This window comes from Euprymna scolopes, chromosome 1 (genome assembly GCF_053919585.1).
Source record: "Euprymna scolopes isolate OS-2025 chromosome 1, ASM5391958v1, whole genome shotgun sequence".
NCBI lineage: Eukaryota > Metazoa > Mollusca > Cephalopoda > Sepiida > Sepiolidae > Euprymna > Euprymna scolopes.
The window spans coordinates 94,247,223-94,272,004 of NC_136482.1; the positions used below are offsets into that span (position 1 = coordinate 94,247,223).

Here is a 24,782-nt window from a genome sequence, read left to right on the forward strand (position 1 = left end):
ACTGCTGCAATATGTGGGCGACTGTCAATAACTTGTCAATATTTTAAAGTCTTTCACATTTTCTTTATTTTTAATGTGGTTTAGTTAAGATACTCCCAGTTCACATAGTTGAGAATTGCAGTAAGATTTTTATGTTTTTTTTTTTACTTAGAGTTGGAATTGAGCGGTGTCATCGTGGTTAAAGAAATTACCATTTATTAAACAAACTGAAATTAAATGATTTATTTCTTTACAGCACACTGGTAATCACTCGGTGGCACACTAGTGTGCTGTGGCGCAGTGGTTGGGAACCACTAACTTAATTAGTTGACAAAAAAAAAAAAAAAAAAAAAAATGGACAAATGAGTAAAGCAAATAAAGACCAACATACAAATTCAAAACTATTTTTAATTACTAAAATGATATGATTTTTTTATAGTATTGGAGAGAAGAAATGATTTATGGAACAGCATTTTTTTTGTCCACAGGGCTTTACATTGCGAGTGAAACAGTGGAATTTGTGAGTGAGTTTTCCAAGTGCCAATTAGAAATAATAAAACGCTTATCTTTTGGCGGTTGTTTTTTTTTCACCAACAATCTTCCAAAGCTTATTACTGAGTGAAAAATGAGCAAAAGTTTTAATAAAACGATTTTTTTTTTTATTTTAAACGAAGGTGATTTTTAAAAAATCTGAAGAAATTCAAATGTTTACACCTTAAGTCTCAACATAAAATTCAGTACATATTTAGAAGTACAATTTAAAAAAAAAAAAAAAATACAGAAAATCTTTATGATGTACATACTCGTCACAGAACAAAGAGGTCATATTCCAAAAATCAAGTGGGTTTAGCTAATAACTTTTCTATTTGGCTAGTAAACTAAAATATTTAGTTGTCAAAGGTCAACTAAAGATAATTTTGTCTGTAAAGCTCGGGTCCAACATCTAAAAACAGACTTTAAACCAAACATGAATTTTTCTAAGTTTAAAATAACACAACTCAAATCATACCAAATTATTAATATGCATTTTTTTCTAATATTTTGAGAATAAAATCTATTTTTTTCTAAAAGTAGAATTAAAAATTTTTTTTTTTTTTTTTTTTTTTTTACATCTTGGAATTTGTTGTACAAGTCAGACTTAACAGAGCATTTAAGAAATCATAATATATCGCTCATCTTTTTGGTCATTTCAACAACTCTCAAAATGTTAATATGGCCTCACCAGTTTTTTTTACTCATTTGATGCCTTGTATGTAAATTATAAAAGTATTAATTTCAGATCAATTTAATTAATTTTAAGAGTAATGATAAGAATGCCACCTGCTACTACTCATTTGCACTTTTAAAATTTTTTTGTCTACTTCTGATTTTCATAAGTTGAATTTTAAGTTGAAGCAGGTGATAAATTGTCTTTAATTATTCAATTATTTTAGTAACATCCATCCTTGTCCTTGTTCCATGATAGCTTATAATTTAAAAAAGCAAATTCCTTGATTTTCTGAACAAGGAATCTGTTGCTTATTAAATTTTGGGTGCTTGTGTACAGTTAGACTACATCAGTAATTTAAAAAAATGTGTTCTTTTAAGCAAAAACAGTATTACTTATGTAATTGTCATCTGAAAAATAAGCAATATATAAAAAATTATGAAATTTGATTGATTAAAACATCTACTTTTAGTTAAAAAAAATATATATATATATATATATATATATATATATATATATATATATATATATATATATTTATTATGGTAAGAATCCATGACAACTGTTAACGTCGCGCAATGTTTGAAAAAACAAGGGAGATAATTAAATTTCTCCCCCTGTTTTTGGCCATAATCTGACTATCAGTGTGAAAGAAATAGTGAAATATACAATTTTCCGTAAAAATTACTTTTTCATATAAAAAAATTTACTTGATTAAAAATTTAATAATTTTTGGATATATTTCTTCTTTTCGCAGTGACAATCAAGTAATACTGTTTTTGCTTAAAAAGGACATATTTAACTGTAGTCTAACTGTAAGCAAGTACCAAATTTGGTAATCATTGCTTAACTGTTTAGCTAAATGAGCTACAAACAAATAAACATAAAAGAACAATAGAAAGCCAGTTTACCAAAAGGCTGGCGTGTGCTATTATGCTCAGATGTGTCCAAGTTCTGATTGGCTGCTGGTCCATGAATGGATAGATTTTTTTTTTTTTTTTAATTGAGAGTCACTGCTTATCAAGGCCCAAAGGTCACTCAAGGATAAGGGTTAATGAATGTAAGGTGGTAGTGTAGTACTTGTTAATGGTGTAAATTGAGTAAAATTTGATTATTTAAGGGAATGGTCCCACAAGAACTTGTTTACATTGGATTTGAAGGCTACCATGTTGTATTCAACCGAGAAGCAGGCAAACAGAACAGTGTTCACAGGCGGGCAGTTCTGGAAAAAAAGTTTAGTCCACGGAATCTGCGTTTAGATTTAGGCACAGATAGAGAGTGAAAGAAATCGTATATAGTAGTTAGTAGAGTGTTTTGTGTGAAAGTTTAGCAGGGGGCATAAATTGGAGTTCAGTCGGATAACTGTTCTGCTTCCTGGGTGAATACAACATGGTAGCTTTTAAGTCTAATGTAAACAAATTCTTGTTGAGCCGTCCCCATAAATAATCAAATTCTACCCAATTTACACCCTTAACAATTACTAAACTACCACCTTACATTGATTAATCCTTATCCTCAAGTGGCCTTCGGGCCTTGACAAGCGATGACTCCCAAGTAAAAAAAATAAAATAAAATCTATTACGAAAATCATTACTTTAATTAAATAATATTTACGCATCAACTATTGGAGCCCTTTATGGCAGTAAGTGTCAATTTGATTATACACTTTATTTTCTTCCAGATGCATATGAACGTTTTGTTTATATAGAAGAAATAAAAATAAAATCATTCCATTTAAAAACAAAATCCTTTTGAAGAATCCGATCATCGGATGAAAAAGTGCAAAGTAACTCACTTGGCTGCGGTCGAGTATTGCCTGCAGGAGCTTTGATAAAGGCGAGGACCTTGAACATCCATTGGACGGAGTTTGGTTAACTGCTCCCGTTCCATCTTAGCAAAGGCAGAAACTGTGTCTCCCACAGCTGGGAGATCTCCCCAGTGCTTCATCGTACTTATCTTAAATCTGGATGACAAATGTAGAATAAAATGAAAAATAAACTTTTTAAGAAAATATTAAAACTAATTAGTTTCTATTGGCAAAAAAAGAACAAAGAAAAAAATGTGTCATAAGGAATGCATGAAAAAGACTAGGATAGAATATTAAAAATTTCCATATTAAGTTGACAAGAAGGTTCTTGCAGAATTTTTAATTTGGATTTTACTTTGAATATCATTTTAAAGAGCATTTTTCTCTCTACCTAATCGTTCAGATTACAATCGTTTTAAAACAATAATGTCTTCTTTTCAGAACGTTGAATACGAGATGGGAAAAAAAGTAAATTTGCACAACTTTCTTTGCTGAAACAGCTCACATTATCAACAAAGCATTTGGCCAAGGAACCACCACAGAACGCACAGCACAATGGTGGTTTAAGAAACTTTGTGATGGCAATGAGTTTTGAAGATTATGAGCATAATGGTCGGCTATAGGATGTTGACAACAATCAAGAGTCTTGATCAAAGCCAATCCACGCATAACTGTTAGAGAACCTGCTTCTGAATAAGACGTAACGTATACAACAATTTCTAACCACTTCAGAGATTGGAAAGACAAAATAACTTGATAAATGAGTGCCTCATGAATGAAACAACAAACAAAAGAAACGCTGTTATGAAGTGTCATCTTCCCTTCTCTTACACAACAAGAATGGCTCATTTCTCAACAGGGTTGTGACTTACGATGAAAAGTGGGTTCTTTACGACAATCTGCTCAGCTCAGTGGTTAGACACTGACAAAGCTCCATGACACTTCCTGATGCCAGAGTTGCACAAAAAAAAAAATAAAATAAATAAATAAAATTCTGACTGTTTAGTGGTCTGTGACTGGTCTCATCCATGAGTTTTTTTTAATGCAGACAAAACGATTACAGTGGAAAAGTACTGTCAACAAATGGATGAAATGCATCAGAAAATTCAACAACACTCAACATTAGTCAACATAAAATGCCCAATTCTCTTCCACAATAATACCCAACTGCATGTTACTAACCCGATCATGCAGAAGTTGGATGAATTGGGCTATGAAACTGATTCATCCACCATACTCTCCAGACCTCTCACCTACTGACTACCACTTTTTCAAGCAACTCAACTTTATGCATGAGAAATGCTTCAAAAACCTAAGCAATATCAAAAACACCTTCAGCGACTTCATCGCCATCAGAACGCAAGAATTTTACATTATTGGCATAAATACATTTGTTTTGCGTGAACAAAAGTGTGTCAATTCTGATGGTGCTCATTTCAATCAATCAATTTTGGTTTGAGTCGAGATATGTTCATCTGAATTTAAAAGTTTTAAACCGCAAGAACTTTTTGTCAACCTGATATATGCGACTGCTAATGCTAGTTTAATTAATATTATTAGACTGAGCAAGGTGATGGTCAAGTGGTTAATGATATTGACTGACAACCTTGATGTTCCAAGTTCGAATCCTGTTTATTCCACAAAATTACTTTTACTTAGGATGCTGGCAACCTTCACATGGTCCCCCTTGTAAGTATCCGATGTCTTTCTGGAAAGAACTGACTAGAAAAATATTGAGGAAACCAATGCCAAAAATAGAATCTTTGGATTCATATGATATGATGAAGAGATTGGGATAGTGTTTAGAACTAGAAAAAAAAGGGAGGGGTAATTTTTTAAAGGTTTTCCATCATTAAAGAAAGTCTGATTATCTTGTAAGGTTGTGATGAACCGTCAATTTTTTAGGTTGAAAGAAAAGTAGAAATGACTGACAAGCGTGTCTGCTTTAGGAAGATGCAAACTCAAAATATGTTACGTTTCGTGATTACTTATTTTTATTAATATTAATCTCTGGAACTTCTCAACAATAATAAAAAAAGTATCCTCAACCACTGTTTAAAGTCAATAAGATTTGAATTTTATGTTAATTTAGCCTTGCTATTTTGTAGAGAAGTAAAATTCCAAGTGTTAATAAAAAAAAAATGATTAATCTGGAATTTACATCCCCCCTCATTAACTGCAACACTAAATCCTAGTCTGCGATGACAGGTCATAATTTAAATGTTATGATCACAATTAGAGAAGAATACAATATAAATATTCTGCATAGGTTACAAATGGGTTTATGCTGTTATTTTTGTTATTACTAAACGAGGAGTCATTATTTCCATTTAAAATCTACTTTGTATTATGCATGTAAAATTGAAACAAAAAGCACACTTGAAAAGTGTCAACATTATGTGAATAAACTGAAGCAAAACAAAATGATGACCAAATTTTACCTAATGTCGTGTTTATCTAAAAACGAGACTGACTTTTCTCAATTGTAAATGCATAATACTAAATAGAAATGATTGCTCATTTATAGTAATATATAACGAAACAATATAAAACCATTTGGGAACGTTAACAGAATTTTTTCTCTCGTTCTTCTCTGACTGCTACCTTTAACGTTTACCAGTGAAAATACTAAATTTGGTTTAGTTTCATAACTCAGGTGGTGGTCAAAATGGTAACAAACTCATTTCCAAAATCTTTGTTTTCAATAAAACTTGTCCTAAACCTGGAAAAGATGACCGCTTACTGATCTTTGGGTTAGGATATAAATTTTATATATCTTTTGAAAATAAAGAATTTAATGTTTAGTATCTGTTCTGTCCTCAGAGGAAAATGAGAATTTTTCCATCCAAAATGTTTTTTTTTTTTTTTATTAGAATTGAATCTCCCCCCCCCCCACCCCACACACACACACACATAAACAACCTAACTGTACTCTTGTCAGAGGCAGATAACTAGGGATATTATATTATAATGTCTACATGTTACATTTGTTATATCTCTAAAGGTGGTAAGGGAGATAAATATGATCTGTTTTAAAAATCTCACATTTATCTCCCTTACAAAATTCAATGAAATGTTTAATTTTCTTCTGAAGAAAATTAAGAAAAATCAATATTTTTGTAATTGAATTATGTCAGGTTAATTAAAACAAATTGTCAGCATGGTTAATAAAACCGTTTGTAAATTTAATTCAAAGACTAGAAAAAAAGAGAATAATTTAATTTTATATACAATAGTAAAAACAAGACAAAGTCAAGGATTCTATAAAATATTAATGAAAATATCTGTAAATATAAAATAATTATAACATTGATTTTCAAATGGGAGTCAATAAAAAATTCATTTAAGTCTTGTTTGATAAATTTCAGATGTTTGCACGAATCAAAATATCAAAAATAAGAATAATGCAACAATACAAACACATTTAAAAAAAAAAAAAGCAACAAAACGAAAACATTTGCATTTAAATAAATATAAACTATTTAGGCAAGCCAGTTTTTCTTAAAATTAGAGGATAACTTTTAATGATAATTTTAGAAAGTAGAAATGTTAGAAAGGAAGCAAATATCGAACCGGCAGCCTCTGTGCAAAAATTACATCACAATTAAACCAAGGCTTTTATTCCTCATCTTTCTTTCCCATGCTGGTTGTCATGGTAACAGATGTACATGGAAAGAAACCTTTTTTAATTTACAGTTTTGTACAATAGAAAGTAGACAGAGTGCTAAAATACAAAGCAATATTTTTAAATATCAATAAAAAGAGTGCGTAACTGGCTTAATGGATACCATCAGAAACTATGGAATCAATCTGTATAGAGTTAAAATTCTATCCAATTACCTCTGAAAACCAGACATGAAGCCTTATGAGTGAAATTAGGTATGAAAGAAAGTGTTCAAAAGCCATTGAAAAGGGTGGGCTTTGTCAGTTTATGATACATTGCATAAAAGTTATCCCCCATATGCACCCCTATGCCATGGAAAAGGTTATGGGATGATTTAAAGAGATTTTCTTTATATTATTTAATTGGAATTCATTATTGAGATGAGTATTATTTATTAATGTATTTATTGTGGACTATTATACTCAGCTTTCTTTAGTTGCTGTTTCACCACGTTTCGGCTAACTGTTCCTCTGGCCTTCGTCAGGAGGTAACCACGACGGGATAGGAACTCCAAATCTCCAAACTGTATTCTCAGCAATTATTGCCATCCATAGTAGTTGTCGTCCTATCCCGTTGCGGTTACCACCTGACGAAGGCCAGAAGAATAGTTGGCTGAAATGTTGTGAAACAACAACTAAGAAAGATGAGAATAATAGTCCGCAATAAATGAATTAATAAATAATACTCATCTCAATAATGAATTCCAATTAAATAATATATATACCATTTGGTACGGACACAACCATGGAAGATCAATAAATAAACGTGGATTTATAAGACCAAAAAATCCAACCTTGATCGCCTTCGGGGCCCCGTAGCACAGTGGATAGAGACATTGAATCTCTATGGTTCCGGGTGAGAATTGTCTGAAGATAGTGGTTTCAATCCTACTCAAAGCCGGCCAGAGGCTTACTTGGCCAAAATGTGGTGAGACGACAATAACTATGGATGGCAGTAATTGCTGTTGGGCGATTCGGAGTTCCTATCCCATTGTGGTTACCACCTGACGAAGACCAAACGAATAGTTGGCCGAAACGTCGTGAAACAACAACTAAAGAAGGATGAGGATAATAGTCCGCAATAAATTAATAGATTTTTTTTTTAAATAAAAGTTTGTTTTTTTTTGTTTTTTTTTAAATAAAAGTTGGTTTTTTTGTTTTTTTAAATAAAAGTTTTTTTTTTTTTGTATTTCTAAATATTTAGATTAAGATGTATTATTTGGATTATTCGAATTACTGTTCTCACATTGAGTATTATTTTCGCAATGGTTTGGTCAATGTAGCCTTTAACCTTCTTCAAAGGTCGTAGTTTTCTGATCTCATCCATTAAAACAGGTGAGGATAACCGTGCAGTGATCACAAAAGATGGATATCATCCATCAAACCAGAGAAAGAGGGTTGATTCCTTGGTTGTTTTTGTTTTATGGCATATCAACCCTTTTCGGGTTATTTAATACCGAATCCAAAGATTTTGAAGAAAATTTTTTTAATAGAATATATTTGTTGTTTTCAAGTCGGTTTCTATTTAACCCATAGTTGGGACCCTTACAAGTACTACCACTCCGGGTCAGAGTGGACCTGGGAGCAATGGTAATTAAAGGGTGGCTCCACACTCCCCAAAGCCCGCAAGCTGGGGCCTCACCACTGGATATAGTTTAAGGTCATATCCAGGACCCCCATTGAGTGACTTTTACCCTCTGCAGGGGGGGGGGGCAGTCGGCGTATTCTAATGCCCCACCGACATGGTCCCTCACCATTGGATATAGTTTAAGGTCATATCCAGGGCCAGAGAAAGAGAGGAGAGATCCTTTGAAATTTTATTTAGACGAAGGGTTCCTAATGTGTATCCACCGAAAGCTTTTTTTATCATCTGTGATAATCATATATGCATATATAACTCTTAAAAATCAAATATTACTAATAAATTTTGGTTAACACACAATGTTTTCTATGAATCTAAAAAGCCGTGTGTGCATGGTCCCCCTCTGGTGCTGCATGTGAGATGATGCCACAAAAAATAGTGAAGAAATGATGAATGTGAGAATTGTGAAAGGGCCAACGTTGCCTTCACATTTTTGCCAAGTAAAAAGTATAATTTTTGCAATTTGGGGGCATTTGTGACCCCTTTTGAGCTCCTGAGAACACTGAATCCCAGCGAAAATGGACAAACGGTGCAGTTTCACACCTTAAGACATGTATATTTGAATTCAGCAGCATGGAAAACCACTATATAGATATACATATCAAGTTTTTGAGTAATATAAAAAAAGAGCTCCATAAAGGCATGCTTTTTTAGCTCTAAAAGTCCCAGAGGAATGAGAACCAGAATTTTGCCAGGGTCACCCATACTGAATTTATATTAAGAACAATGGCCTCCACATTTTGGCCAAGTTTCAGGAAAATCTAATGGATGGATCAAACGCTATGGGTCAAAAAGTGTTATTTTGGGGCATTTTTGATCTCTTGAGCCCCTACGGATGCTGAATCCCAGTGTAAATGGATAACGATGCAGTTTCAGGACTTAACACATGTATATTTGAGGTGATCACCATGAAAAGCCATTATTTAGTCAAGCATATCAAGTTTTTGTTGAGAAATATGAAAAAAGAGCCACCAAAAGCCACTAAAAGTCCCCGGGGATGCGAACCACAATTTTGCCAGGGTCATCCATACTAGATTTATATTAAGAACAATGGGCTCCACATTTTGGTCACGTTTCAGAAAAATCTAATGGATGGACAAAAGTTATGGGGCAAAATATGTCATTTTAGGCCATTTTTGACCTTTTGAGCCCCTAGGGACGCAACGGGAAATTTCGCAAAAAAAAAAAAAAAAAAAAAAAAAAAAAAATTTTTACTGTGCACATCTATTTAATGAAATACAATTTGTGGCAAAATTTCAGGAAAAACTAATGGACGGTTATCTAGCAATCGTTCGAACGCATGAATACATGGACACCACAGAGAACATAGGTCCCTCTCCAATTAATCGGGGGACCAAAAAATACATTTACAGCAGATTAAAATGCTATAAATGACATACAAAGCATGAAAATATTTGTCTACATGAGCTCACTAATAGCAACGATTCAGTGTAATATACATAGGGATTGGACATCTCGCATCCTTACTTTAGTTAGTATGTATTATAGTGTAACATTTATCTATATTACATATTCTTTTTATATTTACAATATAATTAATATGCATATTTATGTTCAACAAATATCCATATGTGTAACACTAAGAGGCCACATCAGACCTGTAGGGTTGATGTGACATTTATTTTGGTTAAAAGTAATTTTTTGTTCCCGGACGATAATCGGGTTGAAGGAATAAAAATTATTATTAATTTTTATTTGTGAATAAATTCTGAGCTAATTCTGTTGTTGAAATGGCGGCAGTAAGAGTGCCTTTGTAGCGAAAAGTTGAATCACATGCTGGACTTCAAAAGCGAAAAAGAATGCATAAAATATGTTAGCCAAAATACACAGGCGTTTGATCTCCAATGGCCGAAATCATAGTGTACAGGAGCCGGAGGGGTGGGGATTTCACACCCGCAATTGGCAAAACTAGGAGCTAAAGTTGACCTGTGAATTTGACAAGTTGAAAAGTCGGGTTGTTTTTGATCTAAGAGAAACACACGCAGTGACTCGGCATTGTGTTTAGAACAAAGAAGAGGAAAAAAAATGAATTGTCCGAAATTTCAAAACAATAAAATAACGTATCTAAAATTGTCATTTGGTGAATCAGATCGAACGAAAAAAGGGAATTTATGAAATATTTTTGCTCGGATGGGAAAATGTGTTGTCCGATAAGTTCAAAGCGACAAATGCATTCTTGGTCTTTTGACGTAAACAAAATGTCTGATATAATAAAATGGCCGACAACCAGAACTTAATTCAAAGATAAACTAAAATTCCTTTGAATTATCAAAGCGAAAAGTGAGATCAATAGATAATTTTAAAACAAATAAAATCGCGTGATTTGCTTTAAGTCAAAGGAAAAATAATTTTCCTGGATATTGGGAAATTCCATTAGTAAGCCAGGGAGGAGTTAATTAATACAACGTGTAAGTTGGGCGTTAATTAAGGGAGGAGTCAATCCAATTTTGGAAATGGACCAATGAAAAAGGGCCCTGTCGAAGTATAATCAACCAATGAGAAAAGGCCCCGTTGAATTATAATCAAGCAATTTGATTGGTCGATGACGAACATGGGTGTCGTCATCATTCCATAATTGTATTATAAAAGAAATGAAAAATCAGAGATTAAGTCCGAACAGGAAAAGAGTAAGAAAAGAACAGAGTCAAAGAGAGATAAGTCTCGGCAGAATCACCTCTCTCTCTCCCCCCCTCGCTTGTTGCCTGATAACTCAACGCTTATAACGTGTCGATCACTTAACAAGAATTACGCAAAGTCTGCAATACCGACCAGGTATTTCAACAACAGAAGCTCAGTTGTAGAACTAACTGCTTGCTTGAATTAGTTGTCAACTCTATGTATATGCTGTAAATACTTCTTTTATGAATTTCCGAAATATATAGTATATTAACTAACCTCCGGAGTTTTGTTGCTGATGTGCGTTGATCCGTATATATGTACATTCTTTATTTGCCATTTGTGACATTGTATCCGTCAACGAACACCCAGGATAACTAAACGATCCACGGAGAACAGGCCTTGAGGACCGATCATCCGAGAAGAATCCCCAACGCCTTAATGAAGAACTCACTGGGTGACGCGACGTACTAACGGTTGGCAGACCTGGTTGCCCAGTCGACATATCATAACTGCACCGACCAGGGTGCAGATCATAGCTGGGCCGCGATCAGAGGGTCAAGGGCGTGTAGGCACACGTTACCAAGGTCACATATGCACCTTTTTTTACTGCTGATCATGGACCCCAAAGTACATTTTTCTTTTTATGACTCCTTTTAAAGCTACTGTATTGTTCCCCCCTGGGAGTCCATGTGGACTCCAATTTTGTATTCTAGATGAACAGTCTAGACCCCTGGAAGGGGAGGGGTGAACTTCTTTCTCACACAAACACAAATAAGTGTGTCTGAAAAGTAACAGGAGTAGGTGTGTTGTGTGAACTATGGAGAAGCAGATTGTGTTATCTAACATGATAGGAGTATATAATTATACATAAAAGGAGTATATAATTTATCTTAGTTTTTTTTCTTTTTTTTTTCAGCCATTGTATTTGTTTTTACATATTTTTATTTATGTGTATTTTCAGGTTGTTCAGCTATGAGCATTAAGGAATGAACAATGAGCACCAAACAAATTAATAGAACAAACCATACTGGAACAGCCTTCCTATTCACCTGATTTTGGTCCATGGGACCCCCCACACACACACACACACACACAATGAGAATCCTTTTTTAAGGCATGGAGGCCATCAAGACACAGCTGAGGCACATCTGATAATTCTTTTTTTTTCTTCAATCTTAACAATTCAGACATTCACTACCTCATATATTACAACCGAGAGATCTTTTTAAAGATTCTAATTATCCAATTAAGTGCAATTGTTTGAATTTCTCTTTCTTTCAGCAATGCATAGAAGCATGGCTGAGAAAGATGAGAAAATGTACTATTTAGTTACATGCCTCTTCATGAGAAATCAATTTTGTAAAAAAGGGCAGGGGCAATCTGGAGTGGGACAAAAGATTACAATTGAAGATCTCTCCTCTACTAACTGAGAACAAAAGAGATAAAGTTTAGTATCAGAACAGATATTACACTTTATTCCTAGTTAAAAGGCAAAATGAATTAGACTCGAGAAACTGCAGTTTGTTCTTTGAACCTGAAATAACATGTCATTCCAATCAAGCTACGCCTTTTCACATACACTTTGCACATAAAAAACTCCCAAAAACATGCAAAATAAGTTTGAAAATTGACAAAAAAAAAAAAAAAAAATTTTTTTTTTCAACATTGCACAAATAGTCAAATAGCTATAATAAAAATTTGCTTAAGTTCTTTACTATAATGTATGTTTTTACGATAATTTTCAAAATGCTCTACTTTTAGTAAACATTTATATATTCCATTTCCACCATTAAAATGTTCAATGCATTAAATAAAAAAGTTCCAAGAAGACAAAGCAAAACAATAATTAACAAACAAAACAACAACAAGTTTCTAATTTGAACTACCTTTGCTGCATCAACATGTTCGGTGCTGTTAGGTGAGGAGAAGGAGGAGTAGTAATAAGAACAGAAGAAGGGTGTGTAGTAGTAGTAGTTGTGGTAATAACCACCTTGAAAATAATGGTATTTTCTGCATCACCTTTAAGCAGAAAAAAATAATACAATTGCAAGAGAGAGAGAGAGAGAAAGAGAGAGCCAACGGAATAATTATCACAATGAATTAAAGTTTTCATGCTTGAAAATTCATTTTCAAACTTTTTTTCACAATCGATCCTACAAAAATAGATATCAAGATATATCAAGTTAGTTGAACTCCCAATTGAAACGGTTCATCCAGTTTTCTTCACTAGTGATTGACACTAATTGAGACTTCAAATTTCTGACATTTTAAAGCGTTAATAATTGAACCAATATCACTTTCAGTCAGTGTTAATAGTTGAACATTTTGAAATTCATTATATTAACTTTGAAAAAATGGCATCCATAGAATCGCTAATAAAGTTCACAATCCTTTATGCAATCCAACCAGAAATAATAACCCAGCTGGAGTCATGTCTAATAGTCTTTGTATTATCGCAATTCAACGATAAGCACATCTGGATAGGGCATGCAAAATTGTCAATAATTCGAACAGAGTATATTCTCTTAGCATTACCATGATTTGGGCTGGGATTGCCTTCTTTAGTACAGAAATCGTCTTGGAATTAGTTTGATAGACATTGTTTTTGAGATAATCAATAGATATAGTCTTGGGTATGATCTAGTGGGTGTGAAACCCATTCAGGATCACAACTTCTACTGATGATACAATCACCAAAGTTCCTTTCTTCCATGATAATTAAATAGTGATAAAACAAAGACTGTTGGACATTCATGACTGAAACTTGGTGGACAAGTCAAATATAGGTAGAAGTTTACTTGTACCAACTTTGGTTTGATTGCAGAAAGAGTAATGAATTTTGAAAACAATTCCATCAGTCACATTCTTTTTGAGTCATGCAAAATAAAAATTGTGAATAATATTTTTATATAATGATTCAAATCGGTCGGAAATTACTTTAAAAAAAAATAAATAAAAAATAATGATAATAATAATAATAATAATAATAATAATAATAATAATAATAAAAAAATTAAAAAATAATAATAATAATAATGAACCAAGTTTAAATTTTTAGATCTTGCTGTTTAAATTTATCAGCAAGAAATATTTTAGCCTAAATTATCTCTCCTTTATTTAATGGTGAATTTATTTAATGGGGAAAGAAAACATGGAACAGAAAAAATACTTCTATAGTAACTGGTATAATAGTAGTAACAATTTAGCAAGATTTTAATCAATACATCGAAATTGTTGAGATGAATTGGAGACTAGATTGTCATTTGTTTTATTTAACAGTTGAACATTTTTTTTTTCTTGCACTAAACAAATAAATTTAATAATATTTACTCATTTTTAGCATCCCAAACTATATATATATATATATATATATATATATATATATATATATATATATATTTAAATAAGGGAGTAGTCACCAACAATGTGTTTTCTGACGAAGACGCATCAGACCGTCTGAAACGTGCGTAAACGATTTCAATGACTTAAAAACATTATTACAATGATCCAAACATAATTCTCAATAAAAAACCAAGACACGGAATAATAAAATAATGTTAAAAAATACACATTGTTGGTGACTACTCCCTTATTTAAATATACATCTTTCTTTCATTGGAATTTATTAACCCATTTTATATAAATATATATATATAAAGGACAAATGTTTGTATGTCCGGCTAAAACTTAAATACACAACAAACATCCACAAAATTGGTGTTTTTATTAATTGGCATAACCCTGAATGTATAACATCTAAAATTAATAAAAAAATATAAGAAGAAAGATTCATCAATTGAGGACATTTATATCATTTAATGTTTTCATCTCGTCTGTATTCCAGTCACTAAAAGGATTTCACATAGTTATTCTCTTTATCCCAATTTGAGTTATGTATATATCTCCAGAGAGAGGAATGGGCTGGGTAAAGAAGAAAGGGGAAGATGGAGAGGGAGAAAATGGGCTGGTGGAAAGGGATGTTACGCTTTTGCCCAGGGAAATGCCAAGTAGCCTTGCTATTTTCTAAAATAAAAATTAGTGCTTCACTAAATTTTATTACATTTAATTATATATTTAAGTAGAAAAAAAAAAAAAAAATTTAATTAAAAAAACAAAAAACTAATTATAATGATTAAGTTAATAGTTTTTTTGTTTTTGTAATTTAAATACTTTAATAAACATTCTGGAGATCGATCATCTGTCTCTCAGTACAGACCAATCAGTCTCCTGTGTGTCATGAGTAAGTTGTTGGAATCTGTATAAAGTGGCCAACTACCTCAGCAGAAATAACCTACTCAGTAACATGCAATATGGTTTCCATTCTGCTAGATGTAGGAGATGTCCTTTTCTCTTCACAGCAACCTCTATCTCACAGAAGAGATGTTGCGAGCTTGTCTCTGATGTATCATTATTTTCATGGAAAGTGTTCGACTGAGCTTCAGTCTATGGTCCTCCCTCGCCAAACTTTCACAAGAAACACTCGTCTAGCTGAAAACACTATCAATAATTCCCCCACTCTTTATCTGTGCCTAAACCTAAACGTAGATTCCATGAACAAAGCTTCTTTCTTAGAACTGCACGCCTGTGGAATTGTCTTCCGTTTTCCTGCTTTCCAGCTGACTACAATATGGTTGTCTTCAAGTCTAACATAAACAAGTTCTTGATAAGCCGTTCCATATAAGTTAACAAATTTACCGAATTTTCATTACTAATGATTACTATATTTTCCAATTTCTACTGTACACTCTTTAACCCATATCCTTGAGTGGTCTCTTGGCCTTGATAATGTGGTGATGCCTGTGTAAAAAAAAAAAAAAAAAAAAACCAATCTACAGCTGATGTGCTAACTGTAATATCACACAGGATTAATGAATCTCTCAACAGAGGCTTTGTTTCTAGAGCAATAGAGCTTTTGATAGGGTCTGGCATAAAAGTCTATTTCACAAGATTTCTAGCTATGGAATAGCTGGAAATGTCCTCTTAATTATTCAAATCATTTCTCCCTGATAGGCTTATAAGAGTAGACGTTAATGGGTAGAACTCAGAAACCCATTGTATTAATGCTGGCATCCTCAGGGTTCCATCCTGGGCTCAACTCTCTTCTTGATCTTTCATTAATGATCTCCCAAATCACATTCTTAGATCATTTGTAGGCATTTATGCAGATGAAATCACAATCTATGACAACATTTCAAAGGCTGATAATGACCAAGACCTTTCTGATTCTCTCTCTTCTGATCTTGAAAATGTGGTGCAATGGAGGAAAAAGGTGGTTGGTTAATTTTAATGCATCTAAAACCAAGCTTCTCTCTTTTCATCATAGTCACTCTGAACCCCATTGAAATGAATGGCTCTCGTCTTGGGGAAGCACCATATGTTGACAAGCTTCTGGGACTGACCTTCATTCCTGATATGAAATGGAACACATACATCAAATCTGTTGCCAAAACTACTGGAAAAATGGTTGGATCATTCAACCACTCCAGTAGGTATCTCACTGCCAATGCAATCTTCTATCTGGGTAAGGGCCAAGTACGTCCTAAAATAGAGTACTGTTGTCACATCTGGGCAGGAGCTACTCAGCACACCCTATCTTGCTTTAATAGTGTTCAAAATTAGCTTTGAAACCTAATGGGCGATGCCTTTTTCTCTTTCCTGCAACCTCTTGCAAACAGAAGAGACGTTGTAAACCTGACCCTGCTCTTTGTTATTTTCATGGCAAGTGCTTGTCTGAGCTCCAATCTGTGATCCCCCCCCTCTTGTCAAACTTTCACAAAAAAAAAAAAAAAAAAAAAAAAAAAACTCCACTAGCTACAACCACTATAAACTCTTTGGCCTAAATCTAAATGCAGATTCCATGAACAAAACTTCTCTCCTAGAACTGCCCACCTGTGAAATATTGTTTCACTGGCCTGCTTCCCGGCCAATGCATTTTCCAAAGTTTTCATGATTTTAATTTTTAAAACATTTTAGTTTAATAATGCATTTTTGTTTCTTAAATAAAAACGAGTTTAAAGTGAAGATTTTTTTTTTTTGATAGTTCATAAGTATTGACAAAATTTGCATAATTCGAACTACTATACTTAGTCATTATATTCATGGCCAATCTAATGCCCGACTTTCTTCAGATGCACCTTTTTGATCTTGGGAATCATTATATCGAACTGAACCCTTTGTAGTTTCAATTTGAAATTCCACCCAGAATACAGTGTTTGGCTAGAAGGTTTCTGAGTAACAAACAATGCACCTGAGGAAGGTTGGAGGTGTCATCGGACGAAATGTTATGAATATATAATAATCAAGACGAGAATGGTAGTTCGAATAATACAAATTATCAATCCTAATCTGAAAACTTCTGAAACAATTGACAAACTTAGTAAAATTAATAACAATTTACATTTTTTAAATAAATAAGCTAATTGTGGCCTGGTAGACCAGCATAAAACCTACCCTAAGAGCCAATTTTCAAGAGGTTTTCGGGTGTGCTGAAAATGAATATCGCATTTAAAATTGGGGCGAATAACTCGTTTTCACGATACTGCAAAGAAACTTTTTCGCATGTTTCATGCAGTAATGGAACACGGTGGCCATATTTGTTTAAACCAGAAACGACATAATTAATTTTCAAGATAAAGAGTTAATCTCTTTTTTTTCTTTTTTTACAAAGCCTAGAGGCCACTCGAGGATAAGGGTGAAAGAGTGTACATTGGTCAAAAGAACAATATAGTAATTGTTAGAAATGTAAATTAGTAAATTGGATTACTTAAGGGAACGGTTCAACAACTTGTTTACATTGGACTTGAAGATAGCCACATTGTAATCAGCTGGCATGCGTTTGCGCGTACATCCTCCCTTTTTTTTTTTAAAATTGGCTCTTATTGAACCGTGCTGACATAACCTTATTTAGAAAGCCATTCTTAACATGGAGAGAGAGTGTTTTGTAACTATTCTGTACTTTCACTTAACAATTGATTAAAAAAAAAATCGTAAAATTTTGATTTAACTTGAAAATACTATTTAAAAATAGTTCAATAAGTGCACAAGCACCAAAAAATATGCGCGCTTGCGCATACAACAATGGCCAACACTTATCAAATATTGCATTAAAATTTGCCTTAGCATATTGTTTAATATCCTAAACACTACTTATTTGTGGAAAATTTAAATGCGATATTCGTTTTCAGCATACTGGAAAGCCTCCAAAAGTTGTAATTTAAAGGAGAATGTTATGGTGAAAACTAAAAACTTTACAAATATGGACAAATACGGCCGCTGCGTTATATTACACCATGAAACATGCGGAAAAGTATCTTTTCAGTATTGCGAAAACTTTGCCGGACCCAAATTTAAATGCGATATTCGTTTTCAGCACACCTGAAAACCTCTTGAAAATAAGTTTTTAAGGTAGGTCTTGTGTTGGTTGGTCTACCAGGCCACAATTGACCATTTAATTGTAATTATACATAATGCTCAACATGTATAATTTTCGATAATTTTGATCGGAAAGTCAAAAAGTTACATGTTCATTCAACTTGAAAAAAAAAAAAAAAAAAATTAAGAAATTATTCACGCATGGAGAAGAAGAAATCATAATTAATTAAAAATATGGATACTAGTGCACTTATTGATCCGTAGTGCACTTATTTGATCCGTGCTGAAATAATAACGTTATTATTTAGAAAGCCATTCTTAACATGGGAGGGGAGGGTGTTGCTATTCTGTACTTTAACTTCACAATATAATTAAAAAAGACGGTAAATTTATACAAATACCGTGACAGCGAATTAGTAGAAAAAAATGTACCCTAACCCTAACCCAGTTTTCAGATTCGTGTTCAGCACACCGAAACGTAACAGAATACTACGTAAAAGATTTTACTAATTCGCTGTCACGGTGTTTGTATAATAATACCAAAAAGACACCATAAAACTTTAATTAAACTTGAAAATACTATTAAAAAATAGCGCGGATCAATAAGTGCATTAGCACCAAAATATGTTTTAAAATGCAATAGAAAAAAAAAATTGATACTTACAGACCGTACTGAAATAACATTATTTAGAACCCCATTCTTAACATAAAACATAACAATTTAAAAAAAAAAAAAAAAGAAAAAAGATAATTGTAAAAAATGGAATTTAACTTGAAAATCCCATCAAAAAAACAGTACGGTCCGTATTCTGTTAAAGTACCAAAAATTTACAAGTGATTGAAAAGTTTGTTTTTGTTTCGGAAATAAACTTATATATATATATATATATATATATATATATATATATATATCGTTATTAAAAGTACATTAGACATCAATCGAGAAAAAGACAGATGGAAAAAATAACTTTTAATAAATACAATTTCTCATTTGATTTCGAACTATAAATAAATTAACAAAAAAAAATCTACATAAATAAACAAAAAAAAAAACATACGTAAGTACAAAAGTTTTTTCTCAAACGTTTTAACCAAAAAATAATAAAATAAACCAAATAAAGTTTTAAATCAGATAAAGTTTTAAAAGCATGTAAAAGCTATAAAAAAAAAGCATTAAGAGCGTTAATTAGCGCAAAGAAAATAATAATCAAAACGAAGTTTTTTTTTTAGCCATTTGGCTGTCAAAAGGACGAAAACGAATAAGAAAATGAAATATCGAATTAAAACAGTTTTCATAAATTTAAATTACGTTAAATGCGGAATAAAATGCCTGTGTTTATAAATGTATACTTACTTCAACGAAAAAACTAATTTAATAAAAACGGATTTGAAATAAATAAATAAAGTCTCCGCAACATGTGTTTTAAAAAAAATGTAAAAAAATAGATTTATTTTTTTATCATAATCGAGTAATCTCCCCTTACAATTATGGCGACGTTCGTATTTGTAGCAATTTCCGGGAAGTACTTCCTGTCATCACAATTCTAATAATCTAACTAAAAATTTGAAATATTTAAGTTTTATTTTGGATGTAGACTCGAAAGACGTTTCTAATGTTTTACTAAAAATCCCTGGAGAAACGTCAAATAGTTTAGGTACATGTACCTACCGCGACTTCCCCTCCCACAAAAATTACATTCTACTTTTTATTGGCAATTAGGTATGGACCCACCCCCCTGCGCCCTGCACACATTTATTTTAGAATTTAAAGCGGGAGAACAGTTTCAAAATTGTAAAACTACACGTAATCGTTTAAAAGGGGCACTTCTGCATGACAGTGCCATTAGACGACTGAGACAAGTTATCGACCCCTGTTCTGTGAATGAGAAATGCCCTCTACCGGCCGTTGGTCAAATATAAACAAGTGTCTCCGAGAACGCAAAAATATATAATAACGAAATAAATGACATAAAAATACAGGAAAAGCGAAACATTTATTGAATAAAAAAATATAATTTTAATGTTTTAATGTTATTTCTTATAAATAAGTGATTTATAAGTGAAAATAAAATAAATGTTAAAAACATGAAACATAGATTTTTAAAAACATCCCCCCCCCCTATTTTTCGGGTAATGACACGTTATCACCTAAAAAAGTAAATTGTTTTTTTTTTTTAATCTACAATAATTACTGGGAATTTTTAACAAGAATCAACAAAACAAAAAAAGGGGGGAAAAACAAATATACAATAAATAAATATTACCAAAGGCAAGATAAGTTACTCTTCTACCTATGTGAGTAAGTTTTTTTGTGTGTGTGGCTGTGTTTTAACATATTTTAAAGTGTTTTGCAGTCCAAAGGAAACCATGTTAAGCTGGAACAAAAAATCTCGACTATAAGCATTGCAGAAGGATTCTTGATAATTGCTCAAAAATCGAAAACCTTAAGAAAATGGTAGAACCTTACATTTTCAAATAATTTGTAACATTTATTGAATGTGTCTACCAGTAATGTTTGTTTTGTTGGCTCTTACGAATGTTCATTCACCAGTTTTACAGAGGAGGCCATTAGTTTTTAGGGATATGTTCACGCTGATTTTTGGGTTTTACTGTAGGGTACTTTGTAAGGAGAGAAGTATTTTGGGGACAAGCTGGATTCAGAGAAATATTTTCAGTGAAAAGAGATGCCAGGTTTTTTAATCAAATGTGAGAAAAACGAGACATTGCTATACAGTAAACAAAATAAAATTATGAATTATGAAGGCATATATTCACAAAAGATATACTTTATATATGTTTAAAATGGAAGGTTTACAGCAATAGGAAAGCACAGAATGTTCGTAAATATTTTTAGAGTTCTTGTAAGAACGGGGTGGGGGGTTATTAGCTAAGATATTAGAGGAAGTCTGGATCGATTAATTAAGAGTTGTGGTTTCAGGGGCCAGGAAAATCATATTTAAAACTTCTCTGCCAAATTAAATAAATTCTAATTGCTTGAAAGTTGTTTATAAGAGTTAATGTTCATTTGTTGATCGTATTAGAAAATAGTTCAGTAATAAGGTTTGGGAATATTTCAATGAATATATACAGATTTGTAGACGATAATGTGATAAGTTGTGTGTCTGTGTTCATTAATGTTTATGTGTGTGAGTGGAGAGAAATGTTGCAGAGATGAGCACTCCCAGTGGGGCGCTAGCAATACTGATCCATAGACTCGAGTAAACTGGGTTCCACTGGTTTATTGAAAAAAAATTTGACTTTTTAAAGGGCTTAGGTAGCTTTCAGAAAGACTATTTCAAAAACATTCAGAAGCTTTTCTGATTGGTTAAAAATATCATTATTTGTTTTTATCTGGGATAGTGTATGCGCAGACGATATGCATACAAATGTGTTTTTATACATTTTGATTTTGTACGTTGATGTGTTACTACAGCCTTAATTATTTTTGCAATTGACAGCATATTTTAAGAAAAGAAAGGTGAAAAAAATGTGTAGGGTAACCCAAGGCTTTTGGCACCACCTTTTTCACTGACTATATTTTATCTTCATAACTTAGTTTTCAAAGTTTACTAGGACTATCATGGGCAAAATATATTTGTGATATCTTATTTAAACAAATAATTGATTTGTGTTCATCAGGGAAGGATACATATTTTGTTGAATATTTTGAGCTTTCCACAAATTTCAGTGACGCGGGGCAATAGGTGCCATCTCTCAGGACATTAAACACTGGGGATACTGTGTGCAATAATCACATAGCCATTCCTCATGTGTGATGTTTTTAAGTGAAATGATGATGCTGATGCTTTGTATGTGATACCAGAAATCGTAGATATCACACTTAACCCAGTTAATGCCATCTTATCTTCCAGATATTCAATATTCCTCAGCGTCAGTATTCCTTGATGTTGACCGTGGGCTTCTTGATCATGGTGATGATGGTGAATCCTATCTCTGTGTTCTTTTACTCCTGCCTTTATCCTTTCATTTCCCTCTGCCACATCATTTGGATGCTGTAGCAACCTTCTTAACAGCAAATATCTCCACAAGCTTATTGATACTTTCATCTGCTGTTAGACTCTCCTCATATCTAGTTGATCACCCTCTTGCAGCAGATTGAAATTGGGGAGTCAGTTGTTTGGGGAAGAAGTCTTCCAATGAATCAAAGATGATGAAGTTAGCAAGGAAACAGGTATGTCTGAGGATGGATATCTTTGAGAGGGGGCTGAAGATAGGGGTCCTGGAGTGAATATGGTGGAGGGGGGCAGTGTAAACACTGGAGAAGTTGGTGTGAATGAAAATGTAGAGGGCTCTGTTTGAACAGTGACACAAGGCTAACTTTTCACATTGACCATTTGGGCATTGAGAGGCCAGATACCTTTGCAACTGAATCTTGTTTGACGATTTCTGGCTTTAAGGATTTATCTATGTAGGCACCATGGGAAAGTTTTATCCATTGATCATATGTGGTTTCCGACGAACGATGAGAAGAGACTATCTATCTATCTATCTATATATCTATCTATCTCAGAAGTGAATCTCCAGCCCCATCCTGCATCAGCTTGATGCACTCAGCCAGTTCATTTTCATGAGCAGAGACAACACTATTTGCTTCCCAACATATTTGTTGATATAGATTACTTTAGACCTTATCCTGAGAAATGGCTGTTTGCTAATTTTAAAATACTTAGCTGCTTGATTGACATGCTTCTTCATAATGCCCCATATCCACCGGATGACCCAGACTCTACCTTCAATCTCAAATAAACTTTTAACAGGTCATTAAACACTTGTGTACTTGAGTATTATCTCTAAATGTTGACTTGTTGTGACAAATTCCCGGTTTTGTATAACTTCCTTAATAATAAAAATAGGTCAAACTTAATTTATATAATCATGTTTCTTAATTGCATCACTGTAGGTGATTTTCAATTCTTTTTGTTCAGAAAAATGCAAAGTTGAAGATATCTTTGAACAAATGTTATATACTGGTGGTATTAAGATGACGTATATTCTGTATTGTTGTTGTTGTTGTTCGTTTTTAGGAGAGCCTTAGTGAGATATCCAGAGACAGGGTACACACTTCTATAGGAGCACCAGCCTGTAATTCAACTAAGAGATTTTTGAATATCTCGATAGATAGACTGAGAGATAGTTTGTTTGATATCTTTGAACAAATAGATTACACACTATGACATGCATTATACTTAAATGAGCATTAGTACAAAACAACTGCCATATTAAAAGCATACAAAAAACAATGTACACTATTAACAATTACTCATTACCAACTTACATTCATTAACCCTCATCCTCGAGTGGTCTCCATGCCTTGATAAGTGGTGACTTCCGAGTAAAAGAAAAAAGCATTGCACGTTGAATTTTATGGCAAATTTTATGTGTGTAGATATCATGATTACATTTGGCGCGCTGTAGATAAAAACCATCTTGACACACTTCAAAAATTCTGAAAAATGAAAACCTGAATTAAATTGAGTGTAAACATTTTTTTACACTTAATTCTGATATATCTCAGTGCTTCGGAAATGCATGAACAGTTTACAGGCTTAGTGATTTAACAAAGAAACAAAGTTTCATATAGTAACCTTTCTGTAGTAAAAAGCTATGCAGTCAGTTTCAAAATGGCTGCAGATCTGGAATGAAAACAGATTTTCAGCTTGTTACAAAATGATATTTGATTGGTTCAATAAATATTAATCAAGGCCTTTAATTTGTCAGTGATCGATCCAGATTAGTGTTTATTGCTTCATAAGTACCATAGTAATGCTGTAGGGAAGTTTGTGAAGGATACTTAGTTGCTGGTATCTAATATCCCAGGTTACCCTATTGAACAAATAACTGTTATCAAATGCAAGAAAGGTTATTTTTCTATCTAGCCATATAATTGTGTGTGTGTGTGTGTGTGTGTGTGTGCGTGCGCGCATGTTTTTTTTTTTGTTTTTTTTTTAAAACCTTCTTATTTCAATTGAAGATTCTGTTTAAATATAATGTTGTTAAAGTTAAATTTCGCCATGCCAGATGCCAACTTTTTGCAAATCACTGAAGTCTGATTATTTGTTTTCACTTGTTAGCTATATTTGTTGCAGAGGTGATGTGAAGGTGCCAATCGACCATACAACTAATAAAGTAGTTGCAAAAGGTTCCCCAAATATATGATGTTAGACTGAAAATATAAAAGTGTCATTGTGTCCGTGAAATTTTCTGAAGACTGAATATTTCTCCCTATTTTCATTATTTTCTCCTTTATTAATTTAAAGAGTAGAAATGTAAATTTGATTCCTTTTGGTCCTTTTTTACTACCTTTAAATAAGAAAATGATGAAAACAAAAAACGAAAAAAATAAATATTCAGTCTTCAGAAACTTTTAGTGAACCTAATGTATTCAGTTTTTATTTTTAATTTAACGTGATATATTTTGCTGAACTTTTAGATTAAAATAAAAAAGAGTTGTA

The 24,782-nt window shown here is 32.7% G+C and overlaps 1 protein-coding gene across 10 annotated transcripts in view; it reads right to left on the reverse strand.

The window, feature by feature from the left end:
- Positions 1 to 24,782, reverse strand: part of LOC145250062 (STAGA complex 65 subunit gamma-like) — a 112,117-nt gene that overhangs the window by 48,630 nt on the left and 38,705 nt on the right. For 2 of the 10 annotated variants that reach the window (XM_080111700.1, XM_080111699.1), the window contains exons 1-3: positions 23,606 to 23,636; positions 12,825 to 12,957; positions 2,982 to 3,149 (exon numbers count right to left, since the gene is read on the reverse strand). In XM_080111700.1, the coding sequence (XP_079967826.1) occupies positions 2,982 to 3,149; positions 12,825 to 12,957; positions 23,606 to 23,621 (317 nt within the window). In that variant the 5' untranslated portion in view covers positions 23,622 to 23,636. Of the gene's footprint in view, positions 1 to 2,981; positions 3,150 to 12,824; positions 12,958 to 19,663; positions 20,016 to 23,605; positions 23,777 to 24,782 lie in introns of those variants that run through there. The other 8 variants (XM_080111708.1, XM_080111704.1, XM_080111707.1 and 5 more) reach the window with 6 other exon arrangements.